Source organism: Empidonax traillii, unplaced genomic scaffold (assembly GCF_003031625.1).
Source record: "Empidonax traillii isolate 1590-97213 ecotype Southwest subspecies unplaced genomic scaffold, ASM303162v1 scaffold324:size701061, whole genome shotgun sequence".
In the NCBI taxonomy this organism is placed as follows: domain Eukaryota; kingdom Metazoa; phylum Chordata; class Aves; order Passeriformes; family Tyrannidae; genus Empidonax; species Empidonax traillii.
Genome location: NW_020955517.1, coordinates 53,727 through 79,972, shown reverse-complemented (window position 1 = coordinate 79,972; position 26,246 = coordinate 53,727). Strand labels below are relative to the sequence as shown.

Genomic DNA, 26,246 nt, shown 5'->3' with positions numbered 1-26,246 from the left:
ACTGGAGAATCCATCTCCTGACATCTGCTAGACATCTTTATATAAACTATGCTCTGTACTTTGCCATCTGGATGTGTTGTCTGATGAAGAGCAAGTCCAAAAGCAGCAGCTTGCCTTGTTATTTGTATCCCACGTGTAAACTCTGTTATGGAGAGAACTCTCCAGAGAGTCACAGGAGTCGTTATCGTATTCTAGTGATGGGCACCGTGGTTTATGCTTTGAGTAAGGTCCCTTGAGCTATTATGCTACCAATTATTTCAAATAAACGTTTCTGCCATTGCAGATAATGCTGCAGATCCCTTCTGTAGTATCACAGGTCTGGGTACCATCTTCTCAGGGTAAAGGAAACACCTTGCAGATATCTCACCCAGCTCTTCATTAATTTGGTTTTAGCATAGTTGTTGTCTGCTGTATGTACAGAAGTCTGAGACTTCAAGATGCCTAAAGCAGGCTGAGTCACTTGTAAAAAGCAACTGTTCTTTGGGATGTACAACTGCTTCTCATGTTCCTACATATTTTTTTCAGATGACATCACTCTGGTCTGGTTGCAAAGGCTTGATGAATAGAACCCATATTCTTACTGTTTCTTTGATAGTACAGTTTCTATAAATAACAACTCATGTTGTTGTGCAGAAGCCTGTAGGAGAAACCATCATTTGTGAAAATGTAAATGGATCCCCTCTTGTAAGGATTGTGTCAGCTGCCTTTTGCTGGTGCTTAGGGCATAGCCCCATTGCAGTAAGAGCTGTGGTGGTAATAGCTATGCTCAATTCATCTTTAATCTAGCTCTAGCTACTTAGGGTGCTGGTAGCAGTATGGATTTTAGCATGGGCTGTGCAAGCCTGCCATGTTTCTTGCTTGGATGAAAACCTTCAAATAAGTCAGTAGCACCCCTTCACTACCATTTTGATGCCTAAATTGAACAGTCTCAGGGTATGACTTCCCGCCCTGGGGTCAGTCTGTAACTGCAGAGCAGGTGTGCTCTAACATATGCTGTATTACCTTGTTGCAAATTTCTTTAGTTAAGATACAGAGCCTCATTTTTCATCAAGCTGTGGAGAGCAATACCTCTTAGTGTCTCAGCTTTCCAGCTCTTGACCTAGTAACTACCTAGGAATTCATGAAAATGCTGTGCAGCAACTCAGAGAGAAGAGCAGGAGGAATGGATTTCTTCATTCTTTCAATATTCTGATCGGCTTTCTGAGTTTCTCCCCAACTTGTTGTACAGTACTTCTGAAGTGTAACTAGAGAAGCAATTATGTATAAAAGGTATGAAAGTGCAAGTCTTTCCAAAATCCTATTGATAGATTATCGCAGTTGCCTGACGCAGTGGAGTTCTATTTTGCTGTTTATTAGCTGGGCAGCTGAGGGTGGTAACATTTTTCGTAAGGGGTGTACAATCTTGTTTTCTTTTCAAATCCACTTTCTTAGTTTTCTTTTTGGAACACCCACCTTTTGTTACATTCGTCAAGATTTCTTGTTTTCTCTCCATTTTTCATGTATTCATCTGCTGCCAGGCTTGCTCTGCTTGGCCTGTGAAATCCATTATGTTGGATTTCTTTGGATCTAACTTGAAGTTTAGTTCTTTCCCTAGGAAGGCACCTTCTTTGATTTTTTTTTTTCAATTTATTTTTTTTCTAGTAGTCCTTCCGTATGGAAAAAAAATACAATCCATCTGTTCTTGGATTAGATTTCTGATTTCTTTAGTTGAAAACGAGCTAAGAACTGTTATGGTAGAGTTGTTCAGATTTAGTTTCTCTGCCTTTCCTTGTGTTTACCAGATTCTTGTTTGTATGCTGTTTCTGAGCTGTGTTACCGTATTGTGATCTCGCTTAGTGTGGTTTGCAGTATCTTGATTAACTCCTGCAATTCTATGTTTATAGATTTGACTTTGCATCCGCTTTCCTCCCAGGTCTGTCCTCTGGGACTTTACGTGAAGAAATCATGAGTACAAGTCTAGAGTTTTCTAAAGGCTGATTTTAACTTCTTTCCCAGCTTCTTTCAGCTTCTTTCCCAGTTTTACTTTCGTTCTCAATCAGTAAGGAAAAGATGATTGAATTTTTATCTGTAGTTACCAGGTGTGCCAACTGTTATACCTCCTAAACTCTTCTGGTTAGTAACTAGGCATTTTAGATTTGATCCTGCATTCTCAAAGGAATGTGTATATTTTTACTGTGTCATTTCAAAGGCTTGCCTGTCACAGGATTTACCATGCTCCCAGTCCAGTGCTTCTAAGTGGAAATGGACTGGTGTCTTGAGCTGATCTGAATTTGAGTGGAAGCAAGATGCCCTAACATCATCTTCTCTGTGCTTTTACATAGTAGTAATCTAAAATAAATCCAGTTGTACTTGCAAGACCGGAAATAAAATAAAATTAATCATGTGATGAGAGGGGGGTTAATTTAATTTTTACCCCTTTTTCCTATTATTCTATTTACCTTAATTATAGAGTAACAAATTTTTAGTCTAGAAGGGACATTTCCTAGCCTAGACTGTTGGGCCCAGGCCACAGAATAGGTGCTGTTAGGGCTTTGCTACTGATATGTCAGGAGACAAGCTAAGTTGTCTGTATCTCACTTTTCCATCTCTACAATGATGTTAGTGATTTGCTTGAAGAGTGTTTCGAGTTACTCTTTAGTGTGGCATCAATGCTGGGTTTTGTTCCTACTTTATTAGTTTGTCTTGTAGTTTTTTTTAATAATTAGTTTTCCAAATTATTCGCATACTGAAAGGGATTTAGTTGGCCAGCTACTGTAGTGACATCTGATTTGAAGAGGTATTTGTAATACACTTTTTAAAATGAAGCTTAACTTTTAATACCAGCCCATCTTCCTCCTGATGTTCACTTATTTTGTCATCTCATAGAACAGGAGTGCTAGGCTAGAGAAATTTCATGGGCAGACTCATAGACAAAAAGAGACTCCTAATCCTTTCTAGGCAGTAAACTGTCTGAATCAGATTTTGTAGATGATACTGCTAGATGAAAACCCAGGCTGATATTAGAAAGACTCAGAACTTCTATAAGGAACTTTAAATCTCAAAGACTAAGAAGCCTGTTGGAATATTTTTATTTCCCTCAGGCTTCAAGAGACCTGTGCACGTTTGAAGGCAAGCAAAATGCGTATTTAGCACCAAACAAAGCAAGCCAGTTACTTCAACCAACCTATGTTTTGGCATTGGTTAAACACCAAGCTCACAGCAGCAGTGCTGGTGTCATGCCACAGCTATTATAACATCCCAAAATTAATGGAGCTCTGTGTGAGCTGACACATCTACATTTTCATCACCTCTGTCTGAGACTTTCATCTAGAGCAACATTTCTTTTCTTGAAACTACTCTTGGTTTCAGAAGTGTAATCAGCCCAATTTTTATGCATCTGCATCTCAGCTACTCACCCTTAGCTTCCTTTACAGTCAGTGAAGCCTAACAGTGCAGTTCAGTCTTGTTAGATGCTCACATCTGGCTGTTAATCATGCCCGAGACTTGTAAGAAGGCCAACTCAGAGGCAGAAACCCACACTGTAAAAATTTTTATCAGATGAATCCTGCTCTATTTGATTGTCAGGGAAGTCTACATAGTTGGAAAAATTTCAAGATGATGTGACATGTTTTGATACATAATCCATCACATCTGAAAATCTCTCCTTTCTTATAAGTCTAAGGGAAATATTGAAGGTTGTTTATCTAAATGTTGTGTAAAGCAATTGATTTGCTCTTTTCTAATTATTCAAATCTGAATTATTAGCAAGGCAGATTCCTACTGAAAGCAAATATAATTGATGCACCAGAAAGCTTCTGCTCTAAGCTCTATCCTATAACAACCTTTGCCTTCTAAAATAATGATGAAAATTATAGTGGCCTTTGAAAGGGAGAATTCATGAAAAGCAGCCCTCAGTGCATTTTAAGGCAAAGGCCAAGGGCAACCTCAGAAGAAAGCAAGGTTAAGATCCAACTGGCCAGCACAGACTGGGGTTTAGCTTCAGGTGTGAGATGAGAAGGAAAAGGCAGAACTTGTTTATTTTATCCACCTTTTGATTTAAGCAGCAACATGACAAATTCTGCAAAGGAGACTGGGTTATTATTATCCTGAAAAATAATCTTTATTAATTTATTATTATCTCATATAGATGCAGGTTGAATAGTCATCTGACATGTTTTAGTCTTGTAGGCGAGGATGGGAGGGACAGAAAGGTTACATGTCCTGACTGCATAAATGCCTCTTTGGCTGGTTAATGGAGCAGCAGAAGCTCTTGGCACAGAGGCAGCAGCGAGCTTCACCTTCTCAGCTGGAGGAGCAGCCCACAATCACTGCCATCACAGAGCACAGCGGCTTATTAAAGGAATAAAGACAAAACTGTACTTGATTTCCAGAACGGAGGGGCAGGAACTCCTCCCAGCCCTGTCAAGGCTTTGCTGATCTTAATGGGTCTGCCACAGAGAAAAACTCTGCTTGAACAGCCGAGAGGCACTGCTCCTGAGGGACGAGTTCAAAACTACCAGCTCAGAAACATTAATAAAAACATTTCCCACTGTTTCTTCATCAAAGCTTAAAAGAAACAGCTACTGTGGAGCACACTGGCAAAATCTGTACACTTATACCATAAAATACTTATAGGCTCATTTCTATGAACTAGTAACTGAGAGTTTCTTGGAGAGTGGATGAATTTGTTATTGTAACAAGTTTCTGACATAAGTAGATCCCATGAAGAGGGCTTAATGCGTATTTCTAATCTCCTGGAAGGTTATACAAATGAAAAAAATGAGGTTAATCACCAAGAAAAATCACTAATGAAGTAATACATCTTTTGTTAAATATTAATTATATTTCCTTTTTTCCCATCGTAGAATTTGCATGGTTCTCATGAATCAAATTCTGAGGTTTTTATTTATCCGCTGCTGCGAATGGATCTCTTCTCAGTGGAGAGTGAATGAATTTATTTTGTATCAGCTTTCTGCTTGAAAAGAAAATCCTTCGTAAAAGAACTGGCAATCTTTTTCCCAGAGAAATCCAAACTGAGTAAAGCATTTCATTGTTCAGGCTGTTAGATCCTAATGAGTTTTGCATCTAAGTGCTTGTATTTTTTTTCCCATCTGATCCAGCGTTAGCATAGCAGGTTATGCACTTAAGCATACAACACTTGTTTGGGAGGAAGATTTGTATTAAAGAAAGGCAGCACAGTCCGTAGTTTTAGTATAACATCTGTTATTATCATTCAGTGCTGCTCTTAGCCCAGCATGCCCTTCCTTTAAATATCTTATTAATTAAACTGGATTAGTAGGGGAAAAAAAAATAATACTTTAAGTCCTGTACCTACTTGGAAAGGATTTAGAAACTGAAAAAATCAGGTTTGTCTGAGCTTCAGCTGGAAGGTTGTGAGGTTTTTCATTCTTGAACACAAGCAGATTACAACTAAATGGGAGTATCTGAAAAGCCTATATATGTATACGTATATACAGTGTTCTAAATACATGTATTTTGTCTTTGAAGTTCTGCTGAACTTCAAAAATAGTTTGCTAGTTCAAGAAATCTTGGTCATTTCTGGAGGATCTTCCCCAGCAACTGTTTTGGAAGAGGTGCTCCTACACTTCTTCAAAATGTCCTGATAGCCCTTTTTAGTACTTGATTTCCCAAAAGCCTGAATTCCAGTCCACAGAATTACTGTGGTTTTTACTAGTACTGTAATAATGTGGTGAGACCTCATAGGTGAGGTGAGACCTAATGCATAGCCAGCTGCTGACCAGGCAGGAGGGTAACAGTGTGAATCCACGTAGGTGCCAATGAATTTATGTGTAAAATTTTATTTTATTACTTAGCTATCTATGGTCAAGTATAGGAATAGCAGAATTTGTCCGTGTCTTTGTTCCATGGGCAGTGCTGCTTTCCCCCTCCAGAAACTGCTTCTTTGATTCACCAGACTCGATTTCCCACTGAAGAGCAAGTTCAGACAGACCGGGTGCTGTTTGCTGCTTACACTAACAGAAAACTACCCTTTCTGAGACCTATAGGAAAAGTTGTTGGGTGCCACCAAATTGATCTTTAGAGTCACTCAGGGTTTTAACAATTTCTTTGGTGGGAGAAAGCTCAGAAGTTAGCAGTAGCTTGTTCTGGTTTTTTTTTTTTTTTTGGAGGGGCTGAGCACATCTATTCTTGAAGAGGAAGAGGAAAGAGCTTTAAATGTTGTACCAGAACAAGACCCCTTCAGCACAGAGAAAAGGCAGCTTGAGGAGCAGTCTGCAGGGTGACTCTGAAGCCTGATTGTTGGATCTTTCCATTCAAAAGCATATTAGAAACTTAGAAGTCGGTGTTTCATTGAACGTCAGTTGAGGTGCCTGAAGCACTTCTTCGAATGGGTTCTGGGTGCTCTGGAAAATGCTGTGGCTGTTAACAAGCTTCTAAAATCAAACTGCACCATTTGCTTAGCTGGTGTGTGGGGGGTCTTGTGCCTCAACAAAGGGACCTGCCTTCAACTCTGATCCAGAATAAACTTCAGAGGGTGCGTTTAGGGCAGACCAGGGTTTTTATTAGCTTCTGACTGTACCTACTGGTCCTCTTTGTCCTGAAGAATACATGTTCAAAACTGATTTTTAAAGTAGGAAAGCGTAAATTTATCCTATGTAGAAGAGCGAAGCAGAGCTGGCCTTGTTCATACTAAGCCCTAAGTCTGTGACAGCAATGAAGTTGCAATGAGCGCAGTGTGTCAGTATAACCATAGCTAATTCACCAAATATATGTGTCCCTGTGGGAACAGTCAACACACAGCAGTACCAGAAAAGGTTACACCCTCCTGTTTTCGGGGATAGGAGAGAGGGTTTCCAAGCCTCTTTTGCTTTAATTCTGCCTTGGGCAGACTGGAGATGCTAAGTCCCAGTTCATTTGTGTGTGCGTGCATCTGTGCTGGGTCTGATCGAGGAGCATATGGCAGAAGCAATTTGCCCTTGACTGTGCCTCTTTTTTGGCAGGCACAGGCTTGTTTCTCGCAGAGCTGGTGCAGTCGCAGCCTCTGCTGCACATCACTGCTTGCGCCCCTTGCTTGCTGGCTTCCAAGTCTTTACCTGAGTGCATGTCCTTTGTGGTGTTTTGGTTAATTGGACATTGTTTTAATTACTACTGAACTAAAGAAACATGTATTTTCTATCTGTCATTTTGTTGCCTCGGTGACCAAGGTCTCCAAGCAGCCAATACAGAACTCGGGCTGTTCAGTTCTGGTGTAAATTGCAGTGGCTCTCTTGGATTTTCTGTCATTTACATCTCTTTAGGGAAAAACATACCTCTCAGCAGGAGAAGGCTCCATTAAACAGCTCATGTTTTGCACTGCCCCACCTTGATTTACTCTCACTGGAATTAGTAGCAAAGAAGCCTTGGCTTCTGTCCTCTTCCATGGCCTGGAGACAGTCCATGGCCACATTCTGTGGCCCCATCTTTCACTGATGTGGTGTGTTGCCTTCTTTCTTACCTTTCACTCTGCAGCTTCTACACTAATTTCCTTTTTCTCCCTTTGCTGTCTCTGATTCTCCACAGAAATGCTTGGGTCATATGTCAAAATCAAGCAATGGGAGTGCAGACATATCCTCAAGTCAGTCAGTCTATAGCCATTTCTGTCAACAACAGCCTCACTACAGAAGCAGACAGATTCTCTGGACTGCCAGGAGCCTTTATTTTGAGATGCTAAACTGCCATTGACTTGAAGAGGAAAAAGAAAATCTTTTAAAATGCCTTAAAAGGCGTAGAGCCTTTTAAAACAATTTTTTGCCTTTTTATTTATATCGACTCTTTTCCTTTGCTTACAGCTTTGGAAAGAAAAATGTCAATGAGGCAAAGCAGAGAGGAGCTTATAAAACGAGGAGTGCTGAAAGAAATTTTTGATAAAGGTAAGTGTTCTTTCTTTCACCACATTAAATCGTCATTTCATATAGTTTTACAGTCAGACATTACATTATTGTAATGCTAGGAACTCGGAATGGAGTCCTGAATTGCAAGACTCTGCAGAAAAAGGTCTCCAAACACCTCTCTTGATTTTGCTGTGGTCTGGCCCATTCTGTTGGATATGTGTGATAGTTACTTAGCAAATAAAAATGAAAACTAATCAGAAATGTAAAGCAGTAGAAATAAAAATCACAGCAACAGGCACTAGTGACTCACTGCAAAAGAGCAAAGCATCCAGACTGTGGAATGATGAAATGGGTCCATGCCTGTGTTTGTTACCATTGTCTGGTTGAGTCGCTTTGGGATTAACTGTGGAAAAGGGAAACATTGACAGGTTTTGGATCCTGACAGGCACAGAACAATGTACTTTCCCTTGAAATGTCTCAGAAGAGATAATAATTCCTTGTTCTGGATAATTAATTTGTAGAGTTGGTAATGTCTTATTTATGCGAAATGCTATTGTCTTACAAGCATCATTGTTTTACACTGGTAATGCAATATGTACTTGACATTTATTACCTATGTGTCAGACTTTAACTGCAGCTTTTGTTTGTTTTGCTGCTTCCCTTGTCAATAACTAAGGCAATTAATTCAACAAATTATGTAAAACCATGACAAAGTTGCCTTGTAATTTTAATAGAACTTATGCATATGCTTCAAAGCCTCATTAATTCAAAATACAAAAGTCTTTAACAATACCAGTACAAAATCTATTAAAAGTTAATAGAAGTTATAACTTTCACAGATATTAGAAATATCATCGACTTTATAAATTTGGGAGTGTTTAAACCTGCTACCTACTTTTTAGTCTATCCTATTGGGAAATTAAAAATTACTAACCCAATCTTTTCATTCTTTTAAGTGGGAAAAAATGCAAAACGCTGTAAAACAAACAAAAAAAAATAGAGTGCTTTTCATTAAATTTTACAGTTTTTACCAGTTAGGAATTGTGGATGCTTCTAATCCTTCAGATTTAACACTGTGCTCTCAGTATGATCCCGCTGGCCTAGAAATCATCCTAGGTACAACTTCAGGGTAAAGGCAACTCCTGGCAAAAGGTTTGCCCTTCTCACTGCTTTGTGTTGCCCATGTTTTGGAGTGTGGCTCAGGCTGAACCCACAGCCAGTGAGGCACGGTCCAGGCTGTCACAGCAAGTGACAGGGGAGCAGCCCAGGGGAGGCAGGGCACGGCTCCCTGTTCAGTGCCTCAGCCAGCTCAGAGGGCAGCCTTGAGTCACAGCTCTGTCCAGGGTGTGACCTCCTCCATCCCTGCATCACATCCCACATGTAGCTGCTTTCTGCACCATCCCTACATACACTTTAGAAGCATCCCCAGGAAAAATCTTTTCTGTGCAGGCTGACTCTGCCTTCTACGTTGAAACTCGGAGAGATTCCCCCTGCATTGCTACCAATGCCCTACAGCTTTCTCTGTTGATCAAATAATGCAGTAGTTCGTGATCTTCTGTGTCATCTTATGAAGGAGATACTAAGCTGTCTGAGGGTCTTTGTCTGAAAGAAAGAAATTAATTCCTCTTTATAGCAATTTTTCACCATTTCAAAACTGATATGAAACACGTGCCACTTCTTATTTCCAGTGCAAAAAGCAGAGACAATGGACTTTTTCACTGTCAGTTGTCACTAAAAGGGAAATGACAATGCAAACCATTTGGACTCCTTAGCCAGTATCCTACATTATTCCTGCTGGTTACAGGCACGGGAAGCTAAGTATTGGTACCCCTCCCTGGAAGGAAGAGGTCAGGCAGAGACAAAAGTGGTAATACACAAGAATAGCAGCAGTAATCAAACAGCTTTGATGATACAAAGGTATGAGCAAGGCCAGATATGTAGAGCAAAAACATTATTTCCTTCAGTGGTGTAATAATCTGAGTAATTGTAATAAAGGATATCTCTCTGTGAACCTTAAGTGAAAGTAAGATTTTCCTTGTAATTCCTGTTAGGTAATCTTCATTGCAGAAGGCTTTATTTGATCAGGGTTGCACCTTACATACCGAGAGACATCTTGCACAGACAATAGGTGTAGGCATAAAGCTAAATCTCTTTGTCTCCCTTTCCTAAGCAGTGGAAAAAGCAGGCAGAATCAGCCACTGATTAATTTTGGCTTTTTCTTTCATAAAAAAAAAAAAAATCCATACAGATCAAAGGAAACTTAGTGTGGACAGAATGACCCAACAACAAATATTCCTGCTGTGTGCTTAGTGTTGGTTTTGTCATGTCTTCTGTGTTGAAGAAAACCAGAATTAGCTGTTTTGTTTGCCTGCTGTTTAAAATGATGCTCTGACATGTTTGCTTCAGGATTTGCTGGTTTTCAGAAGACTTTGTGTCACCTAGCAGGTGAAAGTTGTCAGAGTGCAGTAAGTCATCATATTTACACATGGGAGAGTCACTGCAGTCCAGCTGCTATATTTGAAAAACAAGAAATGCTGTTATCACTTCAGTGACCCCCACACTTAAACTAGTCAAATTAAACTACTCCAGGCTGAACTGCAGGGAGCTCTTTTCTTGCAAGGGGCCAGACTCGTGACCAAATCAGTTACTGTTATCTTCCATTTCCAGGGCTTTGTGACTTGACTATTCTGAAAATGTAGGCAAAGGCTATAATTTTTTCAAATACTGTGTACTTTTGGAAAATAGTAAGTTGAAGAGGTATCTGGTGAGACTCCTGCTGTTCTAATAGGTTGTGGTCAGGCAGCGCTGGGAGGTTAAAAATATCATTTCCACCTTTAACACAGAACACACCTCAGCATTTAGAAGAACTCACATTTTTGCTGTACCATCGCTCCTACACCTAGAAAAACACCCTTGATTTTCTCATGAAGGAGTAACCATCCCAAAAGCATCTGTCTTTAGAATTGCCATCTCCTTCATAGTCCCAATCAAAGAATTAAATCTCCTTGTAGTATTTTGATACTTCTTTTATGTGAATGTGGATGAGATTGCCCGTAGTGAGAAATTTGTGCGTGTGTATTGATTGCTTGATCCAGAGGCAATGGTACCATGGTTTTTCAAGGAAGCATGGACAGTCTTCATCTTTTATACTCTTGTATTTTTATACTCTCTCTCTAATCAAAATGATGGATTTAAACTTAAATTTCGGGTAACCTAAATCCCGACAAGATTTACGTGCTAAGGCAAGTTTTGTGGCAGTATGTGAGGATAAGGTTGAAGAAGTGGCTTTGGTAATGCAGTAAGGAGGAAGGACGACAACCACTTCAGTTGTGTTGCAGTGAAATTAAAAAGTTTTGAACTCCTCCAGAAGAAGCCTTTCTCAAACTCCATGAGATCCCAAAACATCAGGTCTGCTTAAAGACTGAAGTTGAGGAGGACTCCAGCCACTGGGCTAAGGTAGCCACCAATGCTAGGAAACAGCTCCAGGGACAGGTCTTGACCACGTGCAAGAACACCCTATTTTTCATTCCCTACCCGTGGAGTTCATGGGAGAAAAGGACAACGAATTTTTCTCTGCCCTTCCTAAATTTTGCCATCAAGAATGCTTGCCTGGACAGTCTTTTTGGGGAGCAATTACTGAAAGAGACAACCCAATTCAAAAAACTCCCAGGATTTAAAACTCTCCATTTTTACTTCCATAGCCGTTTGTCTGTAGAAAGAATGCACGAGCGTGAAACTTTTCAAATATGCAAAAAGTTCCATAGTCAAAGGTATTCAGAGTAAAAGACACAGTGAGAGGGTAGGCAGAGCTACAGCATGAAGAACACAAAAGGACTGGTCTGCGTCAGTCAGCATGATGCTCTGTGGGCTGCCTCACACCGGGCAATGTTTTTAAAGTTCCTGACAGTGGAAATGGCAGGTGAGTTCAGGAGTACAAACCATGCTTAGGGGCCTTACATTTTGAATACATCACTTATGCATCTCTGGGCCTTCACCTCATGCTGTTTTTTTTCACATGATAAGGTGAATTAAAGTGTCTGGGTAGAGTCCTTTGCATCAGAGTTTCCTCTGAGGTCCTGTTTCTTCAGGGATTTCATGTGTGCAGAGTCTCCTGAGTAGCAGAAGAGTAACCTTCATGTGTTCCCACTGCTGCAGAGGTCAAACTACTCTCTCATGGTCCTGTCCAGCTTCACCCAGATTCAGCCGATGTTATCAAAGCTCATGCACTTAGAGGAGGTCAATGTCCACTAAGTAGCATCAGGCTCTGTGAAAATACAGCAAAGGATTTAGCAAGAAAACAAAAGATTATATATGTTATCACTGTGCAAAATTAACTTTAAACTCATAGCAGGTTCCTGAACATAATCGGTTCATTGATGTTTATGTAATAATTGCATTACCACAATTCTTTTCATTTGTATATCATCCAACTGGAATAGCTTGAGTATTTTAAAAATAATAAGTAATTTGCTTTTTATATCTGATTGTCAAGAAAGTCTCTGATGCAGGATTTACTCTCACTAAGATACTCTTAACTCTACAAATTATTTTATCCACATCTTTGATCTGTTTGCTGTATTTTAGCAGCTCCTCATGTAGCTCTTCTTTAAGCAAGACCTGAGATAGGGTTTATATTTCAGTCGTGATTCTGTGCCATGTCTGATGATCTCATTCAAATCCAAGGACAAGTTTTAGACTCTGAATAAAGATTAAAGATTTTCAGAGGTAAGATTAAAAAAGCTTACTCTCTCAGTACAGAAAGCTGTCATGCTTATTATTAAGACCAAAAGTAAAAGCCAGAATTTTATCTTACATTTTACTTTTTTGCAATCATGAACCCCATGGATCATTTGAATGCTGTTTTCTTAAATCATGCTAATATCCCTTGAGAAGCACAAAGTGCACTTAAGACAGTAAGATTTCAAGATGCTCAGCATATTGTGATAGGCATTTCACTCTGTGAAAAATATGTAGATATCCCTCCAAAAAACAAATTTTACTGTTTTTATCATGGATATTTTTCTCTGCTCACAGTTACAGTTGAATTTAGTCTGAATGAATGCACTGAATGAATGAATATATTGCTGGACATAATCTCTTCACTGCCTTTCATTCAAGAAGCAGTTGCTCTCCATAACAAACAGTTACGTTCTTTCATGAAACCAGGTGACTGATAACAGAAGCTCTTATCCCAAACACGTGTAATCGTGTGTGTGTTTGTAAAAGGGAGACAGAGTGAGTACAGAATACATAGCATTAATGCTCAGGCAGCCAAGTCAAAAAACATTCAGCTTAAATACAGGCTGAACTGTTGTTTGATTTTTACTGCCTAGGGAAATAAATTGGTTTATATTAAATGACCACAGCAGTTAGAAAGGAGGCTGTGCTGCAAACGCTTGGCCCAAGCCTTCAGCTGTGATTCACGTTGCCACCTTTTAGCCAATTCAGCTAATTGCTCTCAAAGCCGTGGGTCAGGTTTCAGTCTAGTATGATGTGACTGTACCACAGTAGCTCTCAGGGTCTTCAAAAAGCCTCCAACAAAACTAAAAAAGTCAAGACCTTGATATTTATAATAATTCTAAAATAAACAGGAGACCATCGTCACTCACTATAGAGAAGCTTAAAATGGCAGAAGCATAATTCTGAATAGTTATCAGCTAATGTACTTTCAAATTTGTTGATTGCTGTGTCCTAACACTGAAATGAGACTTAACTTTTTTTTTCAGTATTGCTTTCCAAAGTGACTTGCACATCTTAGCCCTGTGTGGGTAAAATGTGCACTCACTTGGATGATGTGCAGCTCCACATTGAGCAGCAATATGGCTAATCAGAGGTGCTCAAATATCAAAAACCAGATCCTGAAATCCTGAGTTTCACTTTAAAAAGTAGTTTAAATGCTTAGTAAAATTAGGCTCCGCTTATTTGCCTGCTGGTTTTTAGTATTACAGGACACATTTCAGTTATATTTTCAGGCTTCCATTTGTAACCATAGGGGCTGAACACTTTCCTTTTTAAAACTGTAATTGAGATATCCATGTATTCATTGCCTCCAGGTACCAGAGTGCTGTGCTTAACAAGTTCTTAGATAAAAATCATGCAGGTTGACACCGTAGAGAATTATCTGAATCCTTACTTCTCTTCTTTATTATTTCTAATATGAGGCGTTGTTTGATAGGAAGGAAAGTGCCAGCTGCTCTTCCAGAAATTTTGCTCAGATAAAGGAGATATTATTAGTAACTATAAAAGGAGACTTTCTAAATGGAATCTGATATATCTCTGTATCAAGACCTTATGTCAGGCAGTTATAAAAATTATTCTCTCCCTTACATAAAATGTGGTTATTTGTGTGTAAAATAGGGACGTACTCGTGTGATTTTGCTTGTGTCCCTTATAGCATAAAAATTGGTGAAAGGGAAGGTAATAATTCTTGTAATTATTATTAAAATATTATAAATTATATATAGTGAATATTAGTATTCTTTAAGAAAGCTTCATTGCTTCAATTCCAGCCCACTCTCATTCCTGACTTCCCAGCTTCAACAGAGACAGAGGGAAAACAGATTTTTTTAGCACTGGATGGAACTGCATGTCAAGGATGGTCAGGAACCAACCAGCTTAGACCATAGTTCATAATGACCCTCCTAGAATAAGCAAAAAATCAGCTGAGGTATTTGATAGGTCTTTCCCAAATCTTAATAACCCCTTAAGCAAGTGAAATCTTGTCAGACTTCTGTGAAACTGTTGTGGACAGAACATCTCAGACAGACATCTCCAAAAATTGCTCTGCACAACTTGTATTTTGGAGATACAAGTTGATTTGATCCTTATGCCTGTGTCTTCTGTATTGGGTTGACCCTGGCTCGACACTACGTGCCTATCACATCTCTCTATCACCCCCCTCCTCAGCCAGGCAGGGGAAAGGAAATACAAGGAAAGGCTTGTAGGTCAAGAGAAGGACAGGGAGAGATCATTCACCAGTTACTATCATGACAAAACAGACTCGACCTGGGGAAATTATTTAATTAATTGCCGATCAAATCAGAGTAGGATATCAAGAAATAAAACCTAAATCTTAAAAACACCTTTCCTCCACCCCTCCCTTCATCCTGGTCTCAACTTTATTCCCAGTTTTCTCTGCTTCCTCCCTCTATTGACACAGGGGGACAGGGAATGGGGGCAGAGGTCAGTTCCTAACACGTTGTCTCTGCCGCTGTGTCCCCCTCAGTGGGGACTCTTAACATTCTTCCCCTGCTCCAGCATGGGGCCCTCCCATAGGAGACGGTCCTCAACAAACTTCTCCAATGTTAGTTCTTCCCATAAGCTGCAGTTCTTCATGAACTCCTCCAGCGTGGGTCCCTTCAACAGCTTACAGTCTCTCAGGAACAGACTTCTCCAGGATGGGTCCTCCATGGGGTCAGAAGTCCTGCCAGCAAACCTGCTCCAGTGTGGGTATGGTGGGTTGTCCTTGGCTGGACACCAGATGCCTACCCAGCTGCTTTATCACTCCCCTTCCCAGCAGGACAAGGGAGAGAGTAAGGTGGAAAAAAAAACAAAAAAACAAAAAAAACTCATGGGTTGGGATGAGGCAGTTTATTTGCGTGCGCAGAAGTGAAAGATAGCACAGTTTATTCTCTACTTCCCATGAGCAGCAATGGTTGGCCCCTCCTGAGAAGCAGGGCTTCGGTACCTGTGACAGTTTCTCAGCAGGCAGCCACTGGAGACAATGAATACACCCCTTCCTGCTCCTTGCTTTAGCTTTTATATCTGAGCTGACTTCATATGATCTGGAATATCCCCTTGGTCAGTTCGGGTCAGCTGGCATACTTGTGTCCCCTTGCAGGACCTTGCCCTCAACTAAGGAAGGAATGTTACAGTGCTGGTGCCGTGCTCAGCAGTAGCCAAAACACCGGTGTGTTATCAACACCCTTCTAGCTACCAATGCAAAGCACAGCACTGTGAGGGCTACTGTGGGGAAATGAACTCCAGCTCAGCCAGACCCAATACAGTGGGTTACTCTCTCCAGAGGGCCACAGGTCCTGCCAGCAGCCCGCTCCAGCACAGGCTTCCCACAGGGTCACAGCCTCCAGTGGGCATCCTCATGCTCTGACATGGGGTCCTCTAGGGGATTCAGGTGGATCTCCAATCAACCATGGATCACTGTGGGCCTCAGGGGGACATCCTGCCTCACCATGGTCTTCGCCACGGGCTGCAGGGTAATATCTGTGCCTGAAACACCTCCTTGCTCTCATTCTTCACAGACCTTGGTGTCTGCAGAGTTGTTCGTCTCACATAATCTCACTCCTCTCTCTGGCTGCAATTGCTGTGGGTTTTTTTCCCCACTTCCTAAATATGTTACCCCAGAGGTGCTACCGCTATTCTTGATGGGCTTGGCCTTGGCCAGCTGTAGGTCCATCTTGGAACTGACTGGAGCTGGTTCCATCAGACATACGGGAAACTTTTGGCAGCTTATCACAAAAACCGCTCATGTAGCCCCCTGCTACCAAAATCTTTCCATGCAAACCCAGTACCTGTATACATACAAGATCCCAGTCAAGGTTTCTCATTTGAAAGCAAGCTAGTGGAGATAGTGGATTTCATTTAAAAACCTTTCTGCATCTTATTTATGTGTCTTTTTTTTCCATTTTGCTTTCTTCCAACTGTGAACAGATGGGGAACTTTCCATACCAAATGAAGAAGGAGCTTTGGAGAATGGGCAGCCTCTGGGCTCCGGGCAAGTGCTGAGCTCCAGCCAGGTATCCCTGCCAGCCCTAGCAGAACTGGAGTCAGTCCCAGCATCTGTGGAACCCTGCTCATACGAGGTGCTCCCAACCACAGAGATCATGGATGGGACAGGTATGTATATATAGTCTAAGCTGTTTGAAAAAAGTTTTTGACTTCTAACATTTGATGTTGAGCCCTGAGAAATCTTTGTCAAAGATGAAGATCTTCTGATGTAGAAGGTGACAGCATAGAGATTGTCACTGAGTGCTCCACAAGAAATTTTGACTGACTGGGCATAGAAGTAACCTCTACTTCTAAGCCACTTTTGGAATAAGGCAAAGTTCCTGCACTTTGTGAACATATAAGAGTAGATTTCCAACTCTCCGTCTACATCTCAGGTGTGCCAATAAGCATTGGAGCAGAGAGCTGACAACATGTTTGAACCCTGGGGTACAGCATCGTGCTCTGTAGCTGCCATATGGTGTTGGGTGATGTTCACACCACAAATCTCTCAGTAACTAATGCATCCAGTTGCCCTACCCTAGATGATCTTGCACAGCTGTGCAGCCTCTTTGAAACAGAGTAGGCCCCATGAAGTGCTTTTACATTTACTACGTAAGTGTAGAGACCACTTGCTAACATATCTGGCCCTGAGCAAGCTGTGGTGACAGACCGTTAGAGATGTGATGTTTTAAAACTCAATTTGTGTTCAAGATGTGGGAATATGTCCCAGCCTGACGTAAGGGAGCTGGCTTCTCTCAGAGGTAATGGGAAATTTGGTTGTTGTGTAAATGTGTGTTACTCTTTCTCTTTCTTTCTTTCTTTCTTTCCTTCTTTCCTCCTTTCTGTGTTATACAATGTTGAAATCTATGAGTCATTCCTAATCTGCATTGCTGTGCTGCTTTTCTTGTCTTACTTTGGCTGTACCCGCTGCTGCTTTGCTCGTAACGTTGTTGGGTCTATGATGTGGTTGTGTCCTCCAGTGTCTGAAGAGAGCCCCACATCCAATGAATCCGGCGTCCTCCTGTCCCAAGATCCTACAGCTAAGCCAGTCCTGCTACTTCCCCCCAAAAAATCTGCCGCTTTCCCTGGAGACCATGAGGACACCCCAGTGAAACAGTTGTCCCTCCTCAAACAGCCCCCTGCCCTGCCTCCTAAACCTATTGCCAGGATTGCCAGCCACTTAACTGGTAAGTAGGTATTCCTGGACCCTCAGCACCATTTCCCTCATAGGAAAAACTGACATTATAGCAAGGTTCTCAATGTTCTTCCTCCTTCTGTAACACTGTTTGCACTTGTTCTTGTGTGTACTGGTAATGTATGTGTTGTTACCTAGGGCAGGATCACGAAATCTTCAGAGTATACCTTCATCAAGGTTGCTCCAGGGCACTTCCCCTCTCAGCTCTAATTACCTAAGATTGCTGTGGTGTTTCCTAACCCTCCTCACTCCCGTTCATCAAAACTTACCATCACCACTAAAATTTCAGGATGTGCTTTGATGGGAAAGGAAGTATCAAGAAAATATGAGGATATCTTTAAATACCCTTAATGAGAAAAGGCATGAGAATTGAGAGGAAAGGGAGAGTTTTGAGTTCTCCTTTTGCCCTTTGTTGCTTGTACCCTCAACTGCCATATGGGCAGGTCCCCCTCAACACATCCTGTATCTTTCCATAGTTTGTCTTTTACTTGCCCCCCTGCTCCTGACACAGAAAGTTCTGTCCCATAACTTCTTGCCATTTTGCTTTCCTGCTTACATTCTCTGCCCAACTGCTCCACCTTTCCACCCCTGCTCTGACTACTCCCTTCCCACTGGTGAGTCCTGCTCCAGTTCTCAGTGGCCAGGATTTTGGTGTCCTACAGGTTTATGCTGCAGTTTCTCTCTTACTGCTTGGAAACTAGCAATAGTAGACAACACAGGCTCCTCTTTGTGTTCCCCGTGTTTTCACAAGCATCCAAGCTCTTTGGGATTCAAAGTTCTAAGGTACATGTGGAAGGAAGATTGGGGAGTCGCCTCTCTCCAGTCTCTCATTTAGACCGCTTAAGCAAAGGATATCTACATTTACACAGACTAAAGAGGGTTCCCTTAATGCTTGCCTGCACCTTTTGAACAGTCTGCTCATAACTGCAGCTGCTGCATAGGAGGCAGCACCTCAAAATCCTGAGCTCAGCACAAGGTGTGGTGCATCTCTGTACTGGGGCAGCTACCAGTCTTCCCCTGGGTTGATCTTATGTTATCACTGCCCTGATATATTCAGGGCTGATGTGAGAAATGCTCAGCCCACATTAATACATTGTAGTTTGGGGTTTTTTCCTGAACAGTTAGTGCCTGGGTTTTTTTGAGGTTAATATCTATATCAGGAAAGAGCTTATTATGAAAGAGCATGTTCTGGTTCTCTCTGACTTCTCTATGTAGTCTCTTCATGTCTCTGTTTGAATGACCACACCTTTTTGTTCTGTATGGTTCTGTACATTTTATGTGAAACCTCTTTACTTTCTTGCCTGTCAAAATCTGCACATAAATGATTAATATTTTGCCTTCTACTACAAACTGAAAGGGCAGTCCTGCAGCCTGCAAAGCCAGGCAGCAGTATTAATGGCTTCACACAAGGACAAAACCAGCTTCCTATGATCTCCCATAACACTCTGTCCCAATTATAAGAAGGTGCTCAGAAATTAGGCCAACATGGAAGAAATAAAAAAATAGGAATAGCATAGGAAAAAACTCAGGTACTAAATGTCCTTCATTCATAAACCTTTCTTCTGTAAGCAATAGAAAAAGAATCAGAGGATGAGGGCTTCTGGTGTAGTTTTTTTTTTTTTTATTTTCTACAGCTGCAAATTTTGTGTGAAGTAGAATCAGGCTCAAGCTATAAGTGAGTTGCTTGATGGTGATGACTTTCCAATGAAAGTGAAACAAAACTGTGAATTCTTTTGCTTTGTGGTGTCTCATCCAGTCCTAAATAAAGTCTGGTATGGGCATATAGACAGAATCTTGTACATGCATATACAGAACTTTCAGGGAAAAGGAACAGAGATGCAAATTTGGTCATAAAGCCCTAATTTAATTGACAGTTATTCCTGGTGGAACTGAAACCCTCATTTATACATTCCTTATAAATAAAAGTATTTAGCTTGTTCTTAAGGATCCATTTACTTTGGTGGTCTAAAGGATATACATGTTGCTCAATGCCTTGTGTTCTCCACTGGAAATTATATTAGCCATTTACAATCTCTGGAAATGAGCAATCAATCCTAATGAAGCATCCTCATCAGTGAGAAGCAGAATTAATGCTATTCTTTTACTAATTACTCCAGAGACATCCTCAGCCTGTGTGTGAGAAAACAAGCAAAATCTGAATTCTGGCATTTGAGGTGCAGATTTTTCTGTTCTTGTTGCATACCCATTTTTTTGTTGAAGAATTTGTGAAAAGGGAGGACAAATTAAGACATCCTAGGCATGGCTAGCGCAGGGTGACAGTGGTTTAATGGTCTGGTAGCTCTGTTTGAGAAGAATGTGAGAGATGTGATCCTGTGAAGGCTTCAGGTACACAGTGAAAACACAGAACCAACTCAACTTCTCTTTAAATATATATATGTGTATGTGTACATAAGTGCATTTATTTAATGGAAACATGCTTTATACAGGCCAATAGAGGGGAAAAAAAAAAGGAGAAATATTTTAAATACAGACGTTGAGGGAAGAAAAGTTTGCTTTCAGTCTGAGCATATCTTGCTGTGAACTTGTCCCAGAGTTCTTCAATAAAGTCATGAAAACTGACTTGCAGAGTTTGACAAAGGGCTTAATACATGTTTTAGAAACTGAAAAGGAACATTCCTTACCTCTGAATGCATTTTGAACCATCTCCAATACCTATCCACCTGTGCCAAGACAAAGATTGGCCTGTCAATTGATAAGAAATGCACATAAAAGAGCAGGCCTAAATAAACATGTAGGAGCACGTTTAATCACAGGGAGAATGAAAAGAAAAAAAATCCCTTTTAAAGGTGAAAGGAAAAGGGAATTGCCTCTACAAATATAAATCACACAACCTTGGCGTGCTTCTTCTCAAGGCTGAAGTACTGTGGGGATGGGACAATACAGAAACAGAGCCAGAGCCAAGAACAGACTGCAGAGCAGCCACTGGAAGTGGTGCCACCACTGCTGCAGAAGATGCTCAGTGCTTTGCCTCACACCATCTCCTGTGGTCTGGATGATGCTGCCTCCACGGGGAATGTCCCAGTCACAGCACTGGGTGTGGAAGTGCCCATGCAGCCTTAGAAGACAGGCAACCCTAAGAGAAAAACATGAACCTTAACTGTTTGGGCATTTGTTTCACTGCTCTGCATTTCCTGCTGGCTGATCACCTCCTGGTGAGCCTTATACTGGGTTTTAGCTATGGTTATTATTATTAGACAATGTTCATGGACAGAACTCCTTTCGCTGGTTTGTTTCTCTGATATCCACATGCAGAACTCAGGCATTTAGAACAACGCTTGCAGTTTCCTTTGCTGAAAATGTAGGACAAGCTGAAACAATCACCTGGGACCAAATTTAATTGGGGTGCTGGGATAAGGTCCCAAGATTATCGTAAAATCTTTAATGGCCAAAAGTGTTGAGAAGACTAGTCACGTCTGGTTTGATAGAACCCGGTGGTGTAAAGCTGCCTTTGATCTTGATTCATTCAGCTGTCAATGCTCACCGGAATAGATAATGTTTTCTGAATTTAGTTATATTTTCCAACTGAGTCACCAGTCCCCTAAAACTTCAGAAAACAAAATATATCACTAACATGGAACCTTAGCAATATCTGAGTGTGTTTGAGCCCAGATTTAGTCTAATATTAGAGTAGGGGGTAGCTTTGATTGTATCTAGCCACTTAACTATTGCATTTAAGCTTTGAAAAGTCTTTTACATTCTCTTGCTTTCTTCATTCAAGATTTGAAGAGATGCATAGCAAATTTTTAGTTCTGAGATTGTGCTTTCTAGTTATGTCTATGTAGAGTCAAAACTAATTCATAATTAGAGACAAACATTTAGCAGGGTAGGAAATATTAAGTCCTCAAAAGTTACTTTTGATAGTTCAGCCAAGCCAAGGATGAGGTTTGAAAACATGAATGTCTGGGGTCCTGCTGCATTGCCGCAACACAACTAGTTGTTAGTGACAGCTTTATGAAAGTATTTGCAACTAAAACTTATCTAGTAAATACTCCCTGCAGTATTTGATAGTGCAATAGTCACATGTGTGTCAGAAGAATCCTCTGTAGATGAGCCCAAGACTTAATCTACAAACTTCCTCTACTGCGGTGTTACCTCCAGCTGCCTGCTCTGGCAGGCTGTGTTCATGAAGAGAGGTTACAATTCTTTCACTGTGTGCTTGAAGGAGAAGCAGCCAAGTAAAAGCAGCTCTCTTTCACCAAGTTCTCATGGGAAACTGGACTCTGATGCAGTTGCTCTCTCCACACTTCCTCTCTTTGCTGCTACCTGGAGGGGAGTACGTAGCACATACCAGCATCAGGAAATCTTCTCGTCTTTGAAACCCTCTTCAAGGCCCTGCACAGGAATTCACAGAGCTGTATTTTTCAACCCTTTAGGCTAAGCATGCCTTGCTTTCGTTCTCCAAATTCAACTTGAACCTTGGATGCATAAGTGGTACAGAAGAACGGTAAAGAATTTCTGTCTCAAATCTTCCCTGAAGACATGGCTGCAGATCTTGCTGTAGTCAGCAGGAGATGCATGGCAAATCTTTGAGAACAGTTTTTAACTTGTCCTTATGAATCTCCTCAAAATCTCATTGAAATAAGAAAAGCGACTCCCGCTGTTTAGGCACAAGTGATTACCGGGGAGAAGACCTGAAAAAGTAAGAGCTACTTGTCCAAATGCTGCCAGCAGATATCAGGGACATCACTCCATTTCCACTGTGGAGCTCCCTCAACAGGCCACACTGGTTTTTGCAGTGGTTTTCTTTTCTCACATGTTACTTTATAGAATTAACGACTTGGATGGAATTTAACTCATTAGCTTTATGACAAGTTGTAATACTTGTAGTTGTATACAGTACAGCAGATGTCGCAGTATAAGATCATTCAGGGGGGAAAGAAACTCATCAGGTCTTTAATCCAACCTCCTGCTCAAAGCAGGGCCAGCTATGGGATCAGACCAGATTGCTCAGGCTTTGTCCAGCCGTGTCTTGAAAACTCCAAAGGATGCCAGCTGCACAACCTGTCTGGGCAAACCTGCTCCGCTATTTGGCTCTTCTCATAGTGGGGAAACATTTTCCTTATAATCCAGTCTTGAACCTTTTTTGTTTCACTTTTTGTCTACTGCCTCTCCTCCTCCCACCATTATACCACTGTGAAGGGTCTGGCTCCACTTTATTGATAACCTCTTCATAGGGACTGGAAAGCTGCTGGTAGGTATTGCCCCTGCAAGCCATCTTTTATTCAAGCTGAACAAATCCCAGTCCCTCACGTGCTCTAGCCCTCAACCACTGCAGCGGCCCTGTGCTCAGCTCATTTTGGGGTTTTTATATCTTTCCTGGGGCATCCTAAGCTTGCAGAATAGTCTAGATACAGTCTAAGGAGTGCTGAATAGAAGGGAAATAATCCTTTGATCTCCTGGCTGGTGTTTCTGCTCGTTCCACCTAGGAGTCTGTTGCCTTTCCTTGCTATCAGGGTACAATGCTGGCTTACATTTGGCAAAGAGTCAAGTAAGAGCTTTTCTGCCACTGGCAGTATAGCAAAGACAAGCCCCAGCTTCCCAGGCATATCCTCTTTCTCCATGTGGTAGTTGAGCTGGGGCAGAACTTGAAGATTTTAATGAGCTTTTCTACCAGCCCTGCTAGAGCAACATTTGCTGCCACACATTCAGAACTTCCTAGAAGCCTGTCTGCAGCAGCTGTATCTGCAGCATGTGCCAACCAGTTCTCCAGCCATCTTCAGTGACTAGGAAGCATCCGACTCAGTGTGCTTGGTGTTCAGTCCCAGTGTACCCCAAAATCAGAAGGACCATACATGAGCACACCTGTGCAACAAATAAACGTGTGTTTATCTGTCTCCTGAAAACCCCAGAGGAAATGGAGCAACTGTAGGTGTTGGAAAAATTATCTGTAAGGAAAGGGTAAGGGCTGACCTGCTTGTCAAAGGTCTGATGTGTAGCAAATATTGTGACATCCACAACTATCTTTTAAATAATTTATTGTCATCAGAAGTGGGGAAGTTGGTGCCTATCATCTTTTTGATCAGCTCTAGCACACAAGTTATTACACGGTGCTGAGTGGTCACAACACCACTGGGAACCAACATCTTACAAAACTGCTCATTATTTTCTTGAGTATGGAGAACCTCAGCTCAAAGAGATTAATCAGACTCGCACACCTGGCTTCACACAGTTTTCTTTTCTGTTAAGAGTGCTTTGTTCAATGATTTAAGCCTCTGGTATTGTTCTGCTGAGAAAACACTTATCATATATTCCTTGTTCATATTTTCCCTGTCCAGCTTCTTATTTATCTACAGATGCCCATGTCTGATGGATATTCCATGCTGGAGACAATAACTGTTTCTACTCCTCACTTGTTCGCTGATCTGTCCACACAGTAAAACTTGCAGTACCAAGGTCTCCATTACTGGTGTTGGTGAAGATACACTGTTACGTTTCCAAGGGAATGGATTGAACTTTCCTCCCATTGTGGTCATCCTCCTTTTAACCATTTTTTTAAAACAGACAGAGTTCTCCTGAAGGTGAAAGGCAGACAAGTAGATTTAATGCCTCTAGTTCATTTTCAAGGGTCTATTTTGGCACTAGGACCATACTCAGACAGGCTTAACAACCTGGGTGTAACACAGTCAATCTGAATAAAGATATTAAAAATAATGTGCAGGATTTTTGGAAGGTGTCCGGTGGAGTCACTCAGCACTGATAACCACTGAAAACATGCTGATGTGAAGTATTTAAGTGGAAACTAAAGGTCCATACCTTTCTTATGAAGAGGAAACCAGAGTGTGCGCATCTGGTTCATGGTGGAATGTGTGGCTACTCAGGATAATTAAGCTAGAGTTGTTCTCCCATACAACTCCAGAGCTGAAGTGCCTGTGTCACAACTGTACTAAATGAATGCTTGTGGGAGAAAATTTTCATTATATTTTAGAAGAAAGAAGGAAGGATTTCTGTTTCGTTTATGTCTGAACTATTTGACATGCCATGCTCACTAAAATACTGCTCTAATCTTCAAGATCAGAAAAAGGCAGCAAACCCAGAATACTTTCGTTTATTCTTTTGTCAAAAGCAAGAGATGCCTGCAGTTGGGATCTCTTTGAATCCACCGTTAAGGATGACTGCCACAGAGTGATAGGGAGTCCAAGGCACAGGCGCTGTCAAATGAAGACTTTAATTGAGATACTGCAAAAAAGGATCTAAAACCAACCATCAAAGCTGCGTTTGTCAAAATGGAAGTGCAGATCTCAGTGTAGTCTTTGTAAAGCAGTAAGAGCTCTAGAAGTAAAATTGCCTGAAGCACAAGTATAAGAAAAAGTCCAGTTTGTTACTACAAATCCCCTAGGAACCTTATTCTCAGGGCTCTATACAATTTTCTCTTTACTCCTTCTGTTATTTACATTTTATTGAAGAGGTGTGTTCTTTTATGCAGGATACCAAAAGGTAATACATACAAAGAACATGTACATAGGAAGAGCTTTGTGTGCTTGAATAGAAAATCCTGGAAGTGGTTTTTTTTTTTTACTACTTTGGCAAATCCATGAGTTATATTTTCATCCTTGATGGAACCATCAGAAGAATTTTTGCCTGCAAGAGGCAGGATGCCAAGTGGATTTGAGATTACCTTGAAGGCAAAAGACTTGGATTCTACTCTCTATAACTCTTCTGCAATGTGGAAAGGCCACTTTTTCTCCGTGCTTCTAGGCCGTGGTTTAACCTCAGCCATCAGCCAAGCCCCATGCAGCTGCTTGCTCATTCCCCCACAAGTGGAATCAGGGGGAGTGAGAATCAGAAGGGTAAAAGCCAGAAAACTCATGGGTTGAGATAAAGACAGTTTAACAGGAAAAGCAAAAGCCATGCATGCAAGCAGAGTAAAACATGGAATTCATTCACTGCTTCCTGTAGGCAGGCAGGTTTTCAGCCATCTCCAGGAGAGCAAGGTGCCTGTCACATGTGACAGTCACTTGTCCTGCCTGAGTCTCCTCCTAACTTCCCAGGCAACCCCAGTCTCCTTGCAAGTGTGGCAGTACAAAAAGCAGAAAAGCTCTGTGTCAAGACTGCCCAGCAATAACAAAAACGTCTCTGTGTTATCAACCCTGTGTTCAGCACAAATCCAAAATGCAGCCCTATCTATACCAGCCATCATAAAGAAAATGAACTCTACCCCAGCCAAAACTAACACAGTGTATTTCATCTTTGCACTTCCTTTGACTCCTTTATGTTGTTAGCCTATAAACACTCTGAAGAAAGGGAAGACTTACTGTCAGTGTGCTGTTCCTAGTGCAGCAAAAACACTAGTAATAAGTGGATACTGTGGATGCAACGAAACCGTGACTAACACTAAAATAAGTCAAAAGGTGTATCTAAACTTGGCTCTATCCATGGTCTTTTTCCACCTTACGATCCTCAATCATTTTCAAGAAGTGTTAGTGGTTGAAAGTCTTCCTATTCACCCTTCTGCACCCTGGCTGTTAGATATGGATGCT

The 26,246-nt window shown here is 41.2% G+C and overlaps 1 protein-coding gene across 8 annotated transcripts in view; it reads left to right on the top strand.

Moving 5' to 3' along the window:
- PHACTR1 (phosphatase and actin regulator 1) overlaps nucleotides 1–26,246 on the top strand; it is a 302,786-nt gene that overhangs the window by 222,858 nt on the left and 53,682 nt on the right. For 7 of the 8 annotated variants that reach the window (XM_027891638.1, XM_027891637.1, XM_027891639.1 and 4 more), the window contains 3 exons: nucleotides 7,788–7,868; nucleotides 16,497–16,682; nucleotides 17,534–17,740. In XM_027891638.1, coding sequence (XP_027747439.1) covers nucleotides 7,788–7,868; nucleotides 16,497–16,682; nucleotides 17,534–17,740 — 474 coding nt within the window. The remainder of the gene's footprint in view (nucleotides 1–7,787; nucleotides 7,869–16,496; nucleotides 16,683–17,533; nucleotides 17,741–26,246) is intronic. The other variant, XM_027891641.1, reaches the window with a different exon arrangement.